The 20,841-nt window shown below is 42.0% G+C and overlaps 1 protein-coding gene across 2 annotated transcripts in view; it reads right to left on the bottom strand.

The window, feature by feature from the left end:
- The window catches only part of LOC110989219 (protogenin B-like), an 83,122-nt gene extending 66,943 nt beyond the window's left edge, over positions 1-16,179 (bottom strand). For both annotated transcript variants that reach the window (XM_087140570.1, XM_022253441.2), the window contains exons 1-2: positions 15,688-16,179; positions 12,433-12,723 (exon numbers count right to left, since the gene is read on the bottom strand). In XM_087140570.1, coding sequence (XP_086996696.1) covers positions 12,433-12,723; positions 15,688-15,757 — 361 coding nt within the window. In that variant the 5' untranslated portion in view covers positions 15,758-16,179. The remainder of the gene's footprint in view (positions 1-12,432; positions 12,724-15,687) is intronic.
- Between the last annotated feature and the right edge of the window lie 4,662 nt (positions 16,180-20,841).

Genomic DNA, 20,841 nt, shown 5'->3' with positions numbered 1-20,841 from the left:
GTACATGTACAGTGTAGTACATGTACATGTACACGTATACTGCAGCACCCAGTTATGTAGGCAAGTGGCCTGGGTGCTCACTGTGAGAACCAAAGGACCCCCAGAGAATCGAAGGTGCACTGCTATGCTGAGCAGTATTAAGGGCATGCCAGCAATCAGCAATGATAAATACATGTACCTATGCTGTGCTTTGAATAAGAAAAGGAAAAAATATACAACCTTCTGAGGGCTAACATTTTGTAGCAGATTATACTTCAAGGTTGGAAAAAAATATGATTGAGACTCACTTATTCGTGTTATTTAGAGCAAATCTTGTCGTATACACAATGTGTTTAACGGTGACCTACTTACTGCGCAGAATGATTTAAAACCAGTTTATAACTCAGATGACCTGTGATAAGGGTGAACAATCTTTATCATGTTTAAAGCCACAGTGGTGTGGCCTATGATCTGCTCCAACAGCTCCAAGACTCAGTTTCTTAGAGAGATGTTTTGAAAATTGTCCAGGAGATACATGTATTTTCGTTGGGAGAGAAATGACTGATAGGTTAGATACAAAGCCAAAGTTACTTTTCTGTGAGCATTTTTAATCATTCGAAAATTGTTACTCTTAAAAACCACTTTTGATATTTCTCAAATTACTGGTACTGGTAGCTTTATGATCAAAATCTTCGTGATGTTACTCTGCTGGTGGATTTTCCAAGTTTTTGATTTTTTTGTGTGTGAGGGGATCGGTGTTATTTGTGAAGAGAAACCAAGTTTTGAGTAAGCAGTAATCTACTGGTATATCATGTACATGCACCTGTACCACATAGGACTCATCCCAGGGACATGTCATTCTCAATCACTGCACCCCGCTGTACATGTACAGTATGTAGTGTGTCAATGTCCCCCTGCTCAGTCACCTCGTGTTTGTTTGGATTGCTACATGTATGTTGGATTAAAAAAAGGGCAATGTCAGTGACATTGCATATTGCCAGGGCAAACAGACCCCAGGATCACACGGTGTCAGTCACCCTGGTACCTTGCTTGCTTGGTCCACAGTGGGTCGGAACATGTGCACGAGTACATGTAGGTCCACATCCTACAACCAGCTACACAGTACTCTCACATTTTGTGTTGTTCTTTCTCCGCATTCTCCCCCCCCCCCAAACACACACAGCCTTGGGTTTTATTTTTCCAGTATGACAGCCACTCAATCACATTTGCAGAGGCTAAGTGCACAATTGGCCAGCACTTTGGAGCAATGTGATGTTGGGAATGCATCAATCAACGCTCAGCAGGACGATCCCTGCTCTTAGAACAACGAACAAACCCATGCACTACTAACAACCCAGCTTCAATTTACACAGCAAAATAATATGGATGAGTTGCCACAAAACAACCCAGCTTGAATATGCGTAGCAATACAACATATATTGTGGATAACGCATAACTAAAAAGACAAGTTTTAATCGGCATAGCGAAACTCGGCTTGACTTCGCACAGCACGGCAAGGTGCGCAATAGATGCACATGTACACCAAAACAACACTGCCTTGTGGACAAGGTGACGGACCTGATAACAATTGCGCATTTGGTGAAGTCAGGGCAGGCTTGGTGAGAGAAGAGCAAATGAAAATGCATTTGAATTTTTGCAAGTGAAGATGGTCCTTTGGTTTGGATTGTTGTGGTGGGGTTATTGTGAATGGAAGCTAGAGCAGGAGGGTGACGGGACTGCAGCCCATCTGTGGGTCCAAATTTCTGTCAAAATCAGAATGAAAAAAACCTGATGTGATAACTGTGACAAACCCAAGAGCTCAACCTGATTATAGCAGAGAAACCTTACGTTTACTGGAAGTCATAGAATTTCGACGCTAGTGAGTGATGAACCCTTTAAAATGTGCCAAATATGAAGAAAGCAATGCTGCGACGAACTTGAAAGTTGTTACAATAGCAGACACAATCACAGTTAGCACTAATCATAGTTTCATCATAAATAGTCAATAGAGGTAAACTCGGGGATTTATGGAAATTTCTAGGTGCAACATGCCAGATGACCTTTGGTCCGACTGTGTGCTGACTTCGTGCCCAATCAATCCCAGATTCACAAAGCCATGATAGTCAACTAAATAAATATGTAACTCATCAACAAAGCAGCTATCCTTAGCATTGTATTGTCAGCAGTCGGGGAAAGCGGAGTAAATGTCGTCTCTTTAATACTGTCACGAAGCCATCATCGTTCGTTCTTGGAATTCCTCTACTCTCTAGTCTACCTGTTCAAGTGGCACGCACCTTGCATTCCCATGAATTTTTATCTTGCTCACAACCTACATGTATGCATGGAACACAGCTTAACCGAGATGCTACCCTCTGCCCCCTCGTTTGACTGCATATTCCCGTGCCACTGCTCGTTTTTTGTGAAGTATACATGTACATTGGAAGCGGCCTTCTGATTGGTCTGTATGACCCAAGTTGCATTTGGTGCATGCAAAGCATAGCAAACAGTGGCCATGCACCAAGGACAAACAATATTTTTTCTCAAGGTCAAATAATAAAACTGTTTAGTGAACACTATTTAACACCTGCCACATAGAATACAGAAACATAACCACAGCAGCCCCTGACCATGCCAAACTTGGACTTCCAGAAAAGCTAACACAGAAGAGGAGGAGATGGGCTATCAAAGCGACTGTGTCCATGACAGCTATTTCTGTTAAAAACTGCAGTTACAAAAAACTGACCAAACTGCTCGCCCATCTGGACGTGAAAATAAAAACACAGGAGGGGAGTGAAATAAAGACAGCAGTTGTTTGGGCATTAAACTGGAAGACCGCCATAGCCACTAAACTACAGACTGACAAGGATAACCTGGAAACTACAGTAATGATTATTCCATTATCCCATCAAAAGTGGCCTGTCAAAAAGAAACTTTACATAATCTTCATTTCCGTGACTTCTTCTACTTAAAAGATTTCGGACACCCTATTCTCCCCCCCCCCAATTTTCCATGACTTTTCTGCGAGTACAACTTTCCAGGACAACTTTTAAAAAAGGATAAAAGGATTTTCCATAACTGTGGGAATATAGTGCCAGTGTTTACACTGCTTCATTGGAAAACCACATCATCTCTGGATGTGGTCATGCTAGACCGGTGTAGCATCTTGGCACTGTTCCAAATCATGTGATTCAATGTCATGGTTCAACCTTGAATTGAAAGATGTATTTTAACTTTTTTTTCTCTCTCTCCAAATGCCAAGGATGGGAGGAAGGAAATTTTAAGCTCTGGTTTCGCCTCATGAAGTTGATGGATTTGCTTTGGCACTAATGAAGCTCATAACGGCCATTAAACGGGTACACATTTCATGCAGTTGGAAACCACCCAACTGTACAATGTACAGTGCAATGTGACCTTACCCTTGGGATCTTTCTATTTCAAATGGCTCTCGACATTGACAAATTAGAGTTGGTTTGTAATCAGCTAGCAGATCCCTTTCCCAGTTTTTTCTTTTTACAACAGGACAAGGACCATCCTCTCTTTTCATAAACAAGCCCCACTGGTCGTACATGGTTCAAATTTCAAAATGCCTTTTTTAGGGGACAGGAGAGGGGGAATGGAGGGAACACAGGGTGTTGAAAATGCATTCTGGTCACGTTTCTAGCCAGAGGGGTGTGCGGATGTCTTTGAGACAAAATGTTACAGTTAGGCCCCAAAAGATTTCTGCTTCAGGTTACCTGACCAACCATATTTTTACGGCACAACCCTAAACTTTAAACTCAAATAAACTTTTTATGTCAAGAACACTTGGATTTACCGGTATGTGTGCCAACTTATATTCACTTTTTTCTGAAGTAGAAACATCCACTGATTTTACAAGTTCCTTTGCAGTTCCCTATCGTGGTGAAGAAAACAAATGCATAATAATACTAAATGAGGCAATGCTGCTCTGGTTCCCACCAAGCGGCTCTGCACACTTTCAAAAGAAGGAATGATGGAAAGGAGAGAACCAGGATGTATATCACCAGCCAAATACAGTTACAAGTACAATACACTACAAGCACACTTCACAGCAGTTGCAGGTCAAAAAGAACAACATCGATGGAGAAAGATTCTGCAAGTTAATTTACAGAACTTCTGGAACCCCCTCCCCAAAATTTAACCTACCAACCCTATTTTGAAAGGCATGTACCGGTAATCAGAACAACTATTTTTGGTGGGCCTCAGCCAATTGGACACACGGTTAGCTATTTTGGACATCCTACATCCTGTTTGGTTACCGGAGTGTAGGAAAAAGCAAGCAACCTCAGCAAATTATGGATGCACTGTCTTTCAGTTCGGGGCAAATTTGGGCAGCCACATTTTTGTAAGTTTGCTAAATCCCAGATTCTCCGTTTGACAAAAGACTCTTTCCACGGTTAGGCCTACTGAGAAGTTAACAAACAAAGTGAGAAAGACGCACTCAACATGCCATAAATGGCACCAAGCCAGCCATGCAGTAGGTCATGCCACTTCACTGCCAATAACCAGATAACAAACTACAGAAGAATTTCAGCCCCTTTGGGGTTCAAGTCTTGACCTACTATACTGGTAGTCCCTTGCCATTCAAGTAAAGGGACCTACATGTACATGCGTGCCACTAATCTTCTTGCCCAAATACTTATTACATCACCGCTTCCAGGAAGGGTTGTTCTGATCACAGATGACAGCATTTCTGTTTTGATACACCATGGGTATGTAAATTGCACATGACATAATGGGAGGAGGGGGGAGAGGAAAGGTTCTGAATGGCTGTGCACTGCAAGCAAACAATGATCCCATGGAGCAGTGGCATGCAACTGCCATCGCCATGATCTGCTGCACTGTTGGTGTTTGAATGAAGCCTTCCTAATTTACTGGGATTTACATGTGCTAGTAGCTCTTGTAAATTTTGGAAGCTTGGCTTGCTGGAGGTTTAAGCCCTTTTCACACGACGACAAAAAAACCTCGCACGGTTTGAGAAATTTTCTCATGCTTGAGAAATCTTACAAAAGTGCTATCGTGTGAAAGGTTGCCAATGCTTGAGAGTGACAAGCATTCCTGGTGAATCCTTGAAATATTTTAGAGGAGGTCCGGACCTACAACAGAATCTTCCGCTAGCCGAAGATTTCTCAAGCAACCCATGAAAAATGGTTGTGTGAATGGACGCATTGTTTATTGTCCAACGTCCCCTGCGATAACCTACACAGTGCGCATGTGTAGTGACCTGCAACCCCATACAGCGCGCATGCGCCCTTTAACTCCAATACCTTTCTCTGTAGCGTCGTTTAAGTATGTCCTGTGATTGTCCCGCGACTTCCAGCCACACGTGGCTATTGTGGACCATGCTGTCCATTTTTGCCTTAATCACGGCGTTTCCATGGCAGTTATAAGGCTGAGCGTCTCATCATACTCCCAGCCCTTCTTGTAACTTTTCTGCTTCTTGGTACTCCCCAAAACATCGGTTTCGGGAGAACGTTTTTTCATCTGCAAGTTTGACTCTGCCGATGTAACGTCAGCCATTTTTCATCAATGCTCTCCAACCTTTGACCTCACATTGCGTTGGTATTAGAGGTATTTACGCTCAGTAAGTGTGGAGTTCACTGGCAACCCGTGGAATAAGCGTTCGCGTCTCAAGGAATGCTTGCAAAATGTTACACGGTGCCGTGTGAAAGGATACGATCGCGGTTTGTAAAGTAAACAATCCCTGCTCCGAAATTGTGCCTCAAGCCTTGCAAGTTTTTTTGTCGTGGTGTGAAAAGGGCTTTATGTGAGCATACATGTACAGTACACGCACGATATGAGTCATGTACATACACGTGCATGTTAGAAATAGTAGCTAGAGCACATTCTCACAGAGCCACACCCAATACTTGGATACCCGCCCGACCGCTGATTACAGCTACCCGGTTCCAAGCTGTCGGTTTTATTACTTGAAACTGCCCTTGTAAATGTCAACACAACATTTCAAAAAGGCAAGCACCCTGTTCCTTTGCTTACTTACCGGTACCAATAAACTGTTAGAAAAAGTCCGAGTAAAATGTGTTTTCAGCGCATTAAATGACAGTTTACATGTACATGTAGATCACTCATGAATCAACTGAAAGAACCAGTCATGACACGCTCACTGTGCATGCTACTTACTGCAGGCAGACCAGCTTTGCCTGGCAAACTCCATTTTTTTCACAATGGGAACACTTGTATGCATGAAGCAAACTAACCCATAGCCGCAACAAATCCTGTGCTTTCAAGCTCGCTTGATTGCTACATGGGAATTGAAGCTCAAGCGCAGGCAGTCCAATCGCTGACTCTGCGGCGGCCGTGTGACCGAAGGAGAAAAAGGTCGTGTGACTGGACATACCGGTACAAGGAAAACCCAAATGAAACAGGCCCTGAATATACCCTGCATGTCACGCTGTTACAGCGATAGACCAAACACGAAAGTTTTGTCCCATGAAGGTGCAACGTTTAATTGGCAGAAAAGAAACTTTTGGTTAACAACAACATAAAACAGCCAAACTATACACTGTTATAATTCACAAAGAGAAGAAAAATAATTTGAAAAAGTACTGATAGCAGAGCGGAGCAAGTTGATTTCGATTAAAGGCCTACGTCATATGAAGGCCTCGTATGACCCAGGAACTTTCGTTAGCTTAAAATTTGGATATCTCGATTTTCAAGCCATTCCTCCTGAAGTTGTCGAGAGTTTAATTTATTTTATTTCACACTTAGAAACTTAGAAAATAAAAGTTTAACTTGCAAGGTAGCCTGTGCAATTTAGTTCCTAAACGCGCCAGTGCAAGCCTCGATCCAGCAGCTTGGCAGTAGACTGGTGGGGACACCGTGGAAAATACTTGCAGCATTTTGCTATTACTTTAGTAATAATTATAGGCACAAGAACCCCGACACCAGCCCGTTAGGCCAAACAAAAAAATAGCAGTGTTTCCGGTTACCCGACCCAACCTAGAAAATCGGGCGGGACCTATATCTTGTTATTCGACAGATCAATAAAATATAAAAACTAATAAATGGTGCCTTGCCCCAAGCCTAATTTGTGTACATTGTCCGGTACATTGAGTTGTTTTAATTTTTTTTTGGCATGAGATGGATGGCTCTTGTGTGTTTGTATTTCAACAACCACCTGCTTCACTACTTAATCACACTGCTGATATGTAATATTGACATGAACAGTGTAAATCTGACACTGACTTAGTACCTGCTACAAATATACATGTACGCCCCCCATACACACACCATCTGTAAAAAAAAAGAAAAGAAAAAGTTTGCTCAACCAATGACACTAATTTCTTTTTCAGTGTAATAGGAAACATAACAAAATTTTTTTTTTTTGGCCTTATGGGAATTGAGTACCCAGCTCGCATATTACCCATAAATGCACACCACTAATTCTGACTAACATTAGAAAGGCTATACACAGGCTATACCAACTTCAGCATAGTGTATTTTGGTTCCTTTAATCCAACAGTTTTTCAGCCTCCCCAAAGAAAGAGATCTCTGTGAATTCCATTATCTGTACATTAGGGCTGTGCCGAATATCTGCGTATTTGATAAATTATCAAATATTCAGATATCATTTTCCGAATTCGGATATTGCAAATGCAAAATTCACAAACGGGAAAGGAGAATTTACTTCTTTTTTTTAATGAGAAAATTGCAGTATAGAAGCGTGTTTCAAGCAGATTCAAATGAAAAGTGACAGAAATCTTACGACTCAGAAAGTAAATTCTGCATTAGAAATTTTAAACGAATACATGTAGAAATTTTCAACTGGGCAAGATGTATTGTTTGTCTCTTAAATCTTGCTACATGTAAATTGTGGCTGAGGATACTCCTACATATGAGAAGCTAATATAGAGATTATAATGTGCATTGTGCACATTATTTCAACGGATTCTCTAAATGGTTTGTTCATCAACAATCTCCTGGTCGGTAAGACTGAATATTTGGATATTCGATCGAATTGAAGGTTGAATATTTGAATAGTGCACAAATAAACAGTACCTGTAAATTGATGTAGTCTGTTGGCCTTGACCAATCTTACCCCTTCTCAGATGGTATGCAAAATCAATTTGCTGAGCGCTAAAGATTAATCACTGTCCACACACAACTCGCTTTAAAAAAGGGGAACTCACAATTCTCACTCTGAGCCTGGAAATTGAATCTAAATGTAGCAACTAAATGGCAGAGTGGCCCCAGCCTGTTTACATGCAATGAATTTCATGCGAGTCAGAATATTCCAACAATGGAAAGCCCATCACAAGCACGAAAAGTATATATCATATCTTTTTTCAGGTATTTCCCCCTCGCAAAGTATGAATTCCTGCAATTTCTGTGTAAAAAGGCTGGAGAGAAATTGGGTGCACAACTACCGCCATTATCTGAGACTCTCTCTCCATTTCATAGATGACCCGAGTGAATAGGTCAAGTGCAAAACTACATGTACCGGTATGTGTGCAAAAGGCATGAGCACGAGAACCAGTGCGTGAACCAACACGCACGTGCACTCCATTTGCTTGCATTACACTCTGGTTCCAAATGATGTCACCCTGTGGCATTCTATAGGATGCTGCATAAATCAGCATTGACAAGTCTCATAGAAATACCAGTACTGTATGGTTGAAGGCATCATTGCAGAGCAGTGTTAAGGTACAAGTACCGGTACATGTACGATATGTGTATAATGTACTCATACATGCTCCAACGAAGCTACAATGAGTACCTTCCAATGCCACTTCACATGGTTCAAAGACTGAGCTGTTCAAGGTCAAATCAGTGAAGCAATGAAAGGTCAAAGCAAGTTGATACAGTGCATATGTACATGCCTGCATCCCCTACATGTAAACATATACATGTACACGATTGGCATTAAACTGCATGAAATGTCAAACTGGCCCTTACTCTGATCTATCTACTTCACTGAACCAGAGCATGTGAGAGATGTTTCCCTCCCCCTTCAGTTTGTTTTGTTTTGTTGTTAGTGTGGCTTTTTGGGTGGGGGGAGGGGTAGAGGTGGGCATTTTCAACTTTAGTGCAGTGAAAACAACCAACGGATTCTTCTTGTTTGCCGAGTGCTGGTGTCTGAATTATCATCCGGCATACTGTACACAATCATTTGGGGGGAGCTCAGTCAATCTTCTGTGAGTCAGATTTGACTTGAGTTGGATTGCGCATACAACTGTGCCACACAAGACACAATTGGTATGGCCTGTGTCTTGTCAAAAGTACTCAAGCTTGCTTGTAAGGAAGCCTGAGCACGCATGAATGCACGCCGCTTATAGGAGACCTAGCTCTATGGCTTAGGCAAGCTTCTGAGCTGGCTGTTAAATGAAGTGATCATTACTGCACAGTTACAGTATAATACACCAGTTAACAGTTGCCCTGCCAGACACTTCTGGCACTCTAATTGGGGACCAACTTCTTTGGCTTCAGACATACTTGGATTATGCACATGCCTAGCCTTTTATTATATCGTAGCTTCAGCAAGTCACTTGAACCAGGTTTATGGCAATAATCCCAATTCCCAAGGGATGGGAAATACCATATCAAAATTAAGGAATGTCAAGATAAATACATGTAACAACCCAACTCCGATTCCCACTTCTCTGAAAGCTCAATAGTTCCAGTATACTATATGTACATGTAGTTTCATTCAAACCAGTGCATCGGGTTGGGCTCATTTCCTGGGACATTTTTTTTCCCCTAAAAGGGAACATTTTCCCAGGTTTACCACAGGAAAACTGATTGAAACAAAAACTGCAAGTCCTTTTTATCATCTGTCCTGCCATGGTGTTCTCTTCACTGCTCTTCTTTCTTCAATATACCAGCAATCTTGACATCACCCAACAACAAACACAGCTGGTCACACAAAGAATGCCGCGAGGGCCTTGAAATTTTTATGAAACAAAGTGCTTGACCATCGATCAGCTCGCCTAGCTTCCGCATCTTTGCAATACCGGTTCTTTGTTATCAACTGATCTTTTTATCCAGTGGATGTCATCAACTGACCAGAATTTTCGCCCAACCGTACAATTGGCGTCCCCTCTTCCCCACCCCTGCTTTGTCGTCAGCAACTGGACAGAGTGTTGGCCGTAACAATCGATGGAACCTTTGTCAAGCCAGGGCCAAAAGAAAGATCAGGGTCCCGGTCTTTTGTCATGCAGTTTACCTCATCCATAGATGGGATTACACAACTGATCTATACTGAGGTACACCTATGGGGGGGGGGCAGTGCACCCACCTCCAAGGCAGGGGTTCAATATGGCAAACAGGCCAATACTTAGCCTTTGTAACCCAGCCACACTTGTCCTGCCCTAATGCCCCTCGCACTAAAGGTCACAAGGGCCAGGCTGGATTGCTCATCCAACCGCAAGCACAATCATACAGTCTTGTATTTTTTCTACCCCCTGCATTTAAGCCACTTTGTGGTTGACAACACCCTCCACAAACCTTGTACTGTCTTCACATTCATCTCCCATGAATTCCTTCCTTCAATTCATAATCTTTTGGGGGGGTGGGTGGGTGGGAAGTGGCACTAAGTGAGCGCTCACAGATCCTGACCAGGATCACATACTTGATTGTCCATTTTTGGCCTGTGATCATACAAATGTACACAAAGCATTGCCCAGTGGGAAACCTGTTTTTTATTCTCATCCCTTCTGTTGCAAGTCACTCACTGAGTGGTTAACAGTGGAGACCAAATTCTCCCCAAGATTTTGAGTAGCAGATTTGCTATACAGTTTGAGCAGTGCATAGGTTTGGTATAGCAAATTTAAAATACATAATTGAACACCTGTAGGCTGTATTTGTTTTCTCAGATTGTCTCTCTTCATTTTTTGAACTTCTGTGATTCCGTCAATAAATGCCGTCTTCAAATCCCTACAGTACTTAACTTTCTCAGCATGCTTTCTACACACTCAGCATGGAATCTTGCTCACCTTTCCCTTCAGACAACTTTTAGCTGATCCATTCCCCAATGGGATCCAGTGTTTTACAGTTGCCAGATTTGCCATTACCGTACATTAATGCAAACACGAGTAAGGAGGAAAAGTATATGTGATGGTGCTACTTTGAGGAATATCACTGTCCAAATCATGCGGCTGCAGCTTAAATTAAGCGCAAATCTATGGTAATGGCTGCAGCCACTTCTCATTGAATCATGTGCAATTCAAGCCGCAGCCAGGTCATTAAGAAATGGCCAACACTACGCCCACTTTCCTGCTAAAAAATATTTTGCTAAAAGGTTCTAGAATCATATATTCCTAAGTGGCCCTGCATCAGGTATAAACGGCACGTATGATACCACTGCTCACAAAATGTGCTGTGGTTTCGCATACAATGTATGTACTCCATGCCCGCGCCCCAGCCTGCTGATTTGGCAGGAAGCCACAAGGTGATCTTCAGCATGTGCCTCAGTCTCCCAGACTGATAATCATCCCCAATAAACTTGGTTACATACTTCTTAAGTATCGTAGTGTTTATGCTAAATCAATGTTCATAAGTTAATCTGGTTGTAGAGGTGTATCCATTTCTTCTCAATGGAAATAAATGATCGCATTATTCTCTCTGGAACATCTTGTGTGTGGCTTCAGTCACATACATGTAGCAATATATTTCCGCTGTTCCGGGATCGACACCTTCATTTAACACCAGAATTTTCACTCAAATTGTCAAAGTCTTTTGTAATAAGGAAGATACTCTGTTCCTCATTTTCCTTTGTTTCACTTACAAAAACGGGTCGGGAACTTCCTTTATTTGCTAAAATAAAGCCAAGATTTAGAGCGGATCTATTGTAAACTGCATCACAAAATACTCCAATACATTCTTAAAACTGGATCACGAATCGTCCAAAAACTGTCGCATTTTGTGATGCGATACCAGGGAAATCGCTCACTGAATAGGATACCCTTGCAGGGAGGGGTGCAGCAAGAGGAAAATACCAGAACCCTTACTAAAAGAAAATAAAGGGGATGAAGTCATTCCTCCACTGTTCGTACAGTAGTGTTTCAGACATTTCATGAACTTCTGAGACCTTTGTAGTATATGTCACAATTTTTCTACAAAGTGTAAAAAGAAAAACCAAAGGTTTTCTCTAAATTTCTCAAACCCTTCCAAAATAAGATTACGGAGAGTGGACAACCCTAGTCTGTTGACTGAACTAGTTTGATGCAACGGTTTTAACAATTTCTTCATGTCAAACAAACAACTGGTTTGGGATTTCAAAAAGGTCATTCTGATGAGAAACAAATTTGAGATACAATACAAAACCAAATTTGCAAGAAATAAGTGATTTCTACATTGCAGTTAGGAAAAGCATGGAAGTTGACCATTGGAGATTACATCAAACTTCACCGGGATGGACTGTTCTAATACTGGAATTAAATATTTCAATAAAAAGTACTGTATACATGTGATACTTACTGGAAACTGTGACTGAAGCGGGACTACTGCAAATTCTGCCCAACTCATTCGAGACACAACACTGGTATTCCCCACTGTCTCGCTTTGGAAGCACGTTCGGTAAAAACAAGGAGCCGTTACTCAAGACCTGCCGGTCAGCATTGGGGCTAATGGCCTGGCCGTTGTACAGCCACTGGACGGTCAGTGGTGGCAGGCCGGTAACGGCACAGCCAAGGGTCAGCGGCCGGTTGCGCAGCACAACTGCGTCGCTGGGCTCCTGAGTAAAATCTAAATCTTCAGTAGCATATATTCCTGAAGGATGGAAAAAAAGAGACAAGATAAAGCAATGTTAATATTATTATTGTCACAGTTTTGGGGGGAGGGGAGAGGGCGTTACAACACCTCATAAATATTCATGAGCAAATTGGAACATGTCATTGGCCGATTCCACCTCTCGTCTGGGAAGTAGAAATACTACGCGACCAGGTGACGTCATAGCTGAACCCCTGTTTCTATGCACATCTGCACTCCACTATCATTACATGGAAATTTAGCAGCTGAGAAACAACAATGGCGTCTGTGAGTACTGTACAAGTAACGTGAGATATCTGTTTGAATATTTATGAAGTGTAGTAAAACAAATACAGCATGGTTTATTTCAACAAAATAGTGGGGGTTCGCGTCGGGAGGTAGTCACATTGACCAACACCTCAGGACCAGTAATTCCTACTGCTTCCCCTCAAACCATGCTGTATAATTTGTGTACTATTACTTTCACAAGGCTTAACTTAGACATATACACAATTAGACCATGCACGAGACACATGCACAGACAAGTAGAGCCTCGGTAGTTTTAGCAGGCAGTTCATGTCCATTTCTAGCTTCTCCCTTCAGTTCCCGTTTTGCAAGTTCACTCCCCTTTTTTCCCACCCCTCGCCATGTGCATAACATTTAATCAACAACCCTAACCCCCTAGGGTGTACATAAAATCATATTGAAATTGGATGATTTGGGACCGTTAGGGTTAAGGATTTAATCTTTTGACCTATTAACCAGCCTTTTTGATGAGCAAAGTGTAATTTGCATTGTGCTGCACTATTAAGACCCCTCACAATCCTAAATCCTCCAATGTCAATGTGATTTTATGTACACCCTGGGGGTCAAGGTTAAGTGTTTCCTGTCAAACCTTCATGACTGTTAAGTTTCACAAAATCAAGAAGTTTAAAACGAAGGGCCTTTTGGTTGGGAGGGATAGCCAGGAAGGGAAAGTTAAGTTCCTGGGGGGGGGGGACAGCCAGAGTGCCATCTCTGACCCTGCTTTTTTAACTAGTTGGTGCTTACAAAACTTGAAAATTGCAGGATGCAGAGCTCTTTCAGAGACCCTCATCCACATTGCCATTCTTAGTAACAGATTCTTTCCTTCTCCCCCATCCCTACTACATGCAAAAGAACGCCCCTGCGGCGAGAAATCGCTGTCTGCTGTTGCAGTGAACAAGAACGGCAGAGTACACGGGACAACTTGATGGGGGCAGAGGCTGCCTGGTGTTCTACGATGTACTACGCAGCCCTGCAATAAATGTCTATGAATGCATTTTGACTGCCTTCCGTTGCAGTCGGGCAGGGCTCTCATTCCAGCTGTGCTACACTACTGCTGCATTAAACAGGCAGTCAGGGGAGCATCCCTACCAAACACCCACCCGCATAGATCGGAAACATTATAATAAAACAGCTCACTGCATCGTTGACATCAAACACAGCGAGTTACGTAATTTTCAGTTTCCCCGTGTACTCTCCTCTGCGGCTTCCCTACCTCCTTGTGGATTAAAGCATAGAAATTATTTTCCTTGGTCCACTTCATTGTGTCAACAAAATGAGAGATAAGCAGTTACATAATGCTGGGCCCTACAACTTAAAAGCACCCCTAATGAGGCTGATCATCAAATAAATAAATCACTATATTAAAGGTCTCCGCCCCCTGAAGCAATCGGATCGATAACTTACGGATATTCACAACTCGAGTGTTATTTCATGATCTGCCAGTTTTAGTGATACACTATAATTAATTCTTAATTAATTCTAAATTCTAAACAATCTCACTTGCAAGCTGGACTCCAAATGTGTGTTTTTTTTTAATAAAAGGTGTCTCACAATGGTACTTACTATCATTACATGGATTACTCAAGCTGCCTGAAAATTTACACCTGAAAACTTCTCTTTCAAACATATCCGGATTTTAAGCTTAGTCCTTAATTACTAGAACAGGATCTAAAAAATCTATGAATAATACCATCCCCTTTAATAAAAACAGAAAAACTGAAGAAAAATAATTTGAAGTTATTTAACCCTTACCCTCCTCAATCCTCCAACAGGTGAAGGATTGAGGAGGGTTAGGGTTAATAAAGAAGTTTGGCAACACTACATACGGACAGTTGAAGAAACACAGTGCGCCACATTGGATAACTCTAAAATATTTTAACACTTGTTGGCATTTACAAACTTTTCAAATCATGGTGGCCAGATGATATGCAACTCTTTCTGCATCATTTTTCAATAGCTAGCTTAATACTTAATGTGGTTTGGCAGTACATGGCTCCACTATAAGGTGAATAATAAGCAGGCTACAGTTTTCATCACTGAAGATGCAACAAAATTAAACATGTTATTATAGGCCTGGGCCTAATGCAAAAAAATAATGATGTGATGCAAAGAAAACTTAATTCCAAATGAACATACTTCCAAGGCTAAACAAACGATATTCGGTCAACTAATTTTTCAATATACATCCAGAACAAACCACCATCATCATCATAATCACATCAGCTAGGCCTGTATGTCGGCTAAGCCTAGTAGTAGTATAGGCCCTAATGAAATTCAGCATGTCATGTTCAGCCTAGTCGTGACACGATTCTGACGAATGTCAGTCACGTTAACCTGACATGACCAGAATGTTTATCTCCCACACATTCACTTTCAGCAGGATAATTTTTTTCCCCTTCTCAAACATTAGAAAACTGCCTTGTCCCAGCCCCGTAAGTGCAACTGGGAGCACGGGTTTGGTTGCGCTCAACGCACACAGGGACCGCACTGCAATGGCCGTCCTCTATCTAACGACGTCCCAATGCGAAGGCCGCTACATGCTAAACAATCAATGGCAAGGCCGCACACAGGTACCACACGTTCTACACACATGTACGTACAGGGGGAAAACACTGACCCCTCACTCCCTCAACAAAACCTCAGTATACCCCGTTGCCCAAATGCATTTCCAAAGCTCACCTTTCAGTATCAGTACGCTGGCGAATGCAACAACCAAGGGCAAGCTCTTGCTAGCAATTCTGGACGCCATGTAGCTGAAATTTCACGACCTAAAATGTGAATTTTCCATGTCCTTCGCTCGGTGGACGTTGAGCTCTTCGCGTAGTTTGACTGGTCACGACCTGGCCATGGGCATGAATACAAGTGTCTCATTGCCAGTGCTGTGGTCACCAATGACCTCTGCTCCGCTCCATCCACACATAGTCGGCGTGCGCGATTTGGACAAGGCGAACTATTTGACTCAGGCTGACCGCTCTTTCAGCACGAAGGCTATTGCATCGTTCGGTCGCACTCCCCCCTCGATCGTATAGTCATAGCTGGCATGTTAATGGTATACAATACACATACATCCATTGAGCAGCAGTTGAAAACATTCTGGGCCCTCTTGTGATTAATCGCAGCGCTTACATTCAACCTTTCTGCCGGGTTTTCGATAATGACTAATTTTCAGAGGTGAATGACTTATAAATACACGTGAAATGAGCGCACGCGCATACAGCAGTAGTGCGCACATACATGTACTTACGCATTGTGGACTTCACGCATCAGCAAGTTGCCAAATGTGAAAGGAACAGGGAGATATGTAGGCGTATGTTCCATTAAAATTAATGATTTTTTTAAACAACTGCTCAGGCTCGGCATAATGTACATCATAGCTAAGCGCTTTACATGTATAGGACCCATTTAATATGATTTGTAAATCGTATGATTCAATACATGGCAGCTTTTTATTTACATGAAATAGTGAGTTTCCACCTTCCGGAAGTGAACTAGAAAATTTCAACATTTTGGATTTTATGCTAATGATATTTCCGTAATAATGAGACAATGTGTAATGTCGGTCAAGGCACACTTTTCAACATTTTCTTGGAGTGGGTTCCACTGAATACTTGAGTTTTCGTGATAAACAGCTTATTTGGACGATTACAATCGTGTCCAATGTTTGTTCCGGCAAACATTGTTGGTGGGTGATTTCGAAGGATTGATTTTTGTGTTCTTTACTCTTTTGACAAGGAGTACCTTGAACCAATTCAAGTTCCATTAAAAATAGTGTAACATCAACAAAGTTTGGAGCCCCATGGCAGGCAACAGAAGTCCCTGAGGCCTCTCAAACAAAAAAAGTCTCGTTTGGTCCTTCAGATTTCATTTAATTTTCAATTTTTAGTTGGTTAACCAGTGAAGTTTTTAATTATCGGCCCCAACCAAATTTACCCCCCCCAAAAAAAAGTGAATGTTCCCAAGTCTTCTCAGCAGTCATTTTTCAAATGACATCCCTCACCTTCCTCAGGCTCTTCTGTCAAATTTTCAGTCACATTCTTGTCTGCTTTGCCCCCAGATGGGTGCCCCTGAATCTGCAGAGATGATGCTGGGCTATACTGACACAATCCCACAATTTCTTGGCCTAAACCAACCTCTCTTTTCGTGAAAATCTGCACCGGTACTTTTTGTGCGCCTCGTCCTGGCGGAGAATTTTCCTTGAATTGGGGACACTGCACCCCTTATGACATCAAAATTGCGCCCTCCTGCGTACGTTGGTGAAAGTACTTTCTAAGAATTTCAAAAACTACCACCTTCCTGTCGCTTCCAATAAACAGTATCTTATTTATACTGCTCTTCCCTGTTATGTATACTGGCTTTTCACAAACAGCGCCCTCTTCTGTCCAGAAAACACAGAAAATGTTACACTGAGTCTTTCAAAGTTTGATTTTCAACGAACCCATCCCGAGGGGGTTTAAACTTGCCTTCATATTATTGAAGAGTATAATGCCCCACATGCATTGTAATTCAGGACATGAAGGAGCAGTTTTATGATGATTTTTCTCAGCAAGGCATCCCTGCGCAGTTAGAAGTAAATGCTACTGGTGAATTAAATGCACGACTTAAATGCACGTGTAAGGGAGCGTTCTGTATCTGGATTTGTGACTCTCATAAAACGGGTATCCGCATCACATAAGAGTCTTTCTCATGTCTATAATCTTTTTCACAGTCTGTCTCTCCGTTGCTGGGAGACGGAAGGGAGACCCGGATGACTGCAGTAGATCTCGAAGTATCTCCCTATTGTCTATTGCTATTAATTAAACTCATTCTGAAACGACTGCATGAAGTAACTGTTGTAGAGAACGTCTCACTGGAATGTCAGTTTGGCTTAAGATCCGGGCATAACACTATTAGCACTGGTATTCACAATTCACCGACGAACACAAACGCGACTTTATGACGCCAGATCAAATACTGGCGTTGCGAGTTAGCAAAAGTTGAATACATTTCAATTCGATGCAAAACTTTCGTGACGGCAGATTCGCTTCCACATTCGCCTGAAGTATGAACCGCCCTTTATGAGTCCATTCTGCTTGCAAGACCGCTAGGTGGGAAGGCCATATCTTGTTCGTATGGACGACACCTGTCTACACTGTTAAAAATGTCTGTTAAAACGGTAGATTCTATTGGTATATACAGAAGTTGCTATTTTGGGACACACATTTCACTGTCATTTTTTCTCTGCATAGACTAATCCAATTAGACGCCATATCTCACACGCATATTCTTCTGCTTGACGCGCGCGTGCATTTGGCATATCACGACACCTTATCGGTCGAAGGGGCATGTAACGCGCGCGTACCACCTGTCCACGAGTGTTGTGCCACCGCAGTAATGGCTTCTAATTCTGGTGGTCGAATTATACTATAGGAACTCCGCATGCTGGTTTCCGAATGACTATAATTATGCGATACATGCGTTGTGTACGCGTCCGGCCCTACCAATAACCAACAGTGTTCATGCTGCATCTTAAAAAAGAGGACACACCTATCCTCGACATTATGCCGCGCATACTAAATAATTATAATAAACGATAATAAACGAAGGCTAGGCCTACCTGCCGTATTGTCATTGCCGAGACAGGGAGCCACTCCAATGTCTTCTTAATAAAATTGGAGAAGTCCCTTCGGTCCACTGCTTAATGACAATACGTGGCAACTGTTGTCAAAAATTTAAAGCCATGCGAAATGAATGAATGATTTCATCAGCTGGCGATATATAGCTGGGGCTGTACCTAGCGGTTTGCATCAAAAGGCGTGCAACTCGCACGTATTCAGTAAATTTGTGCCGGAATTAATTGGGGATGGGGTGGGGGGTAGATTTTTTGGAGGGGGAGGGGGCCCGGTGGTGACTTGCCAAGCCTTTGAAATTTGAAAAGCGTGGTAGTGGTGGGGGGGGGGGCTGACCCTACATGACACTGTGTAGGGGCGATGTTCATGATACAGATGCACAGCTGTAATATGTATTACATCCATGCAGAATCTTACATCAGAATAGCATATTTATGCCAATATAAATATTGTTTTCCCTTTTTGAGTGGTACATTTTAGTCATTGGGAAGTGCACAAAATGCTTCACAGTCCGTTTTAATTTTTTTCTCATCACAAAAGGGATTCAATAGCTTCACTGGAAAGCGTGTGTGTGTGGGAGGGGGATACATATCCCCACCCCCGGGATTTACGCCCATGTATGTATTAATTGTTTCAGACCCGTCTTGAATCCAGGGGGAGAGCCAATGGGGACAGATAAATCCTGACAAAAAGAGGGAGGGAAACGGAGAGAGGAAGCAGCATCTCATTTCATTTCCAGGCTGACCCTTACTTTATGGATCTTAACTTAAATTGCTTATGTTGCCAGGTTTAGTTGTTTTCTTTATAAATATCGTTGCATTTTTTGTTTATTTGTCAATAACAGATTCAACAGGCTTGCTGGGTGAATAGAGTTGAATATAAAACAAGCATCCAACTCTATGGCCGTATGCCATCCATGGTATCATAGTATTTTAGATAGTATTGTTTGTATTAGAGTCGACGTCAGCTCAAAGGGGAGAGGGGGCCACCGGAAAATCGAGAGGGTGGACCGAGATTATGCCGCTAGTAAAGTTTTCTTGACAATGCTGCGGAACTTTGACATGACTTCACCTTTTTTAAAAAAAAAAAAGAGACCTAAAAATTTGGTTTGAATGGAACATTCGCCTAACTCGCACTCCCCTATCTCCTCTGTTGCACTGTCGACATCCATTCTTTCCTCGACGAGTCCTAGTATGGCTTTTCACACTCACAATATCAGCAGAGCCTCGGTTTGATGGCACTTCTGGTTCAGGAAAAGTCAAGGGTCACTTGTTTGCTCAGTGCAGCATCATCGGTGCGGTACTTACTGGTTGCACAAGAAGTACATGTACATGTACATGTACGTGCAAGAGCTTTGCTAGTGTACACATGTAAATGTACATGTATGTGTCTCCTGACTTGGAGCTTCTCGTGCGAAGCCACTGGTGCCACGAAGGATACTTTCAAAAATTCTGCTACATTTTTTCCAAGTTCGTTTTTTAAAGGGATGTTTTCAAAGTTCTTGTTTTATGAGATATACTTTTAGAAACGTTGTTCCTATTTTGGGAAAATCGTTTTTATCATATACATTTTCAATGTTTTATGTGATATATTGTTTTCAAGTTCATTTTAATGATGTTTTTTTTCAAGTTCGTTTTTTATATCTGAGAAAAATAAGCTTTGAAAAAATTTCTCATAAAAGCTATTCTTTTCCGAAAATAGAAAAGATGCATCTAAAAATACATTCTTTTCCGAAAATAGAAAAGATGCATCTAAAAATATATCTCGTAAACACGAACTTGGGTAAAATATACTTTACCTTTTGAAAATTATAGGCCTACCTACTTTATGCAACAGATTGCATATCGTGGCTCTATGCAATCTTTGCTTTATGCAACCAGCGTGCTTTTGTAGTTGTGTATTGAGGGCGCTAGTGTTCTAAAGCCGGGGGTGATCGAGGTTAATGAAACAGCCGTCTGATATTGTTCTTGCAGCTGGCTGATGTAAGACCAGGCTCCTGTGTGCACATGGCCATATTTCAAATCCCGACTTCGTCCCTAGTTCCGCTTCATTTGTCGCCGAAGAGTGATCCATGAGCACTTACTGTCTAAGTCCAATGGAACGTCTTCCTAATATTTGCCTCAGTTTTTGATAGATTTAGTGTTCCTGAAGCTAAATGATAGTTCTATTGTCAGCCGTAGCCCCCCCAGTCAGGGATCCTCAAATCTCATGTTTACATAATCTGGAA

The sequence above is a fragment of the Acanthaster planci genome, linkage group LG08 (assembly GCF_054643075.1).
Source record: "Acanthaster planci isolate LZ-2023a linkage group LG08, COTS_SCS, whole genome shotgun sequence".
Taxonomy (NCBI): domain Eukaryota; kingdom Metazoa; phylum Echinodermata; class Asteroidea; order Valvatida; family Acanthasteridae; genus Acanthaster; species Acanthaster planci.
This window is presented reverse-complemented; position numbering and strand designations above follow the sequence as displayed.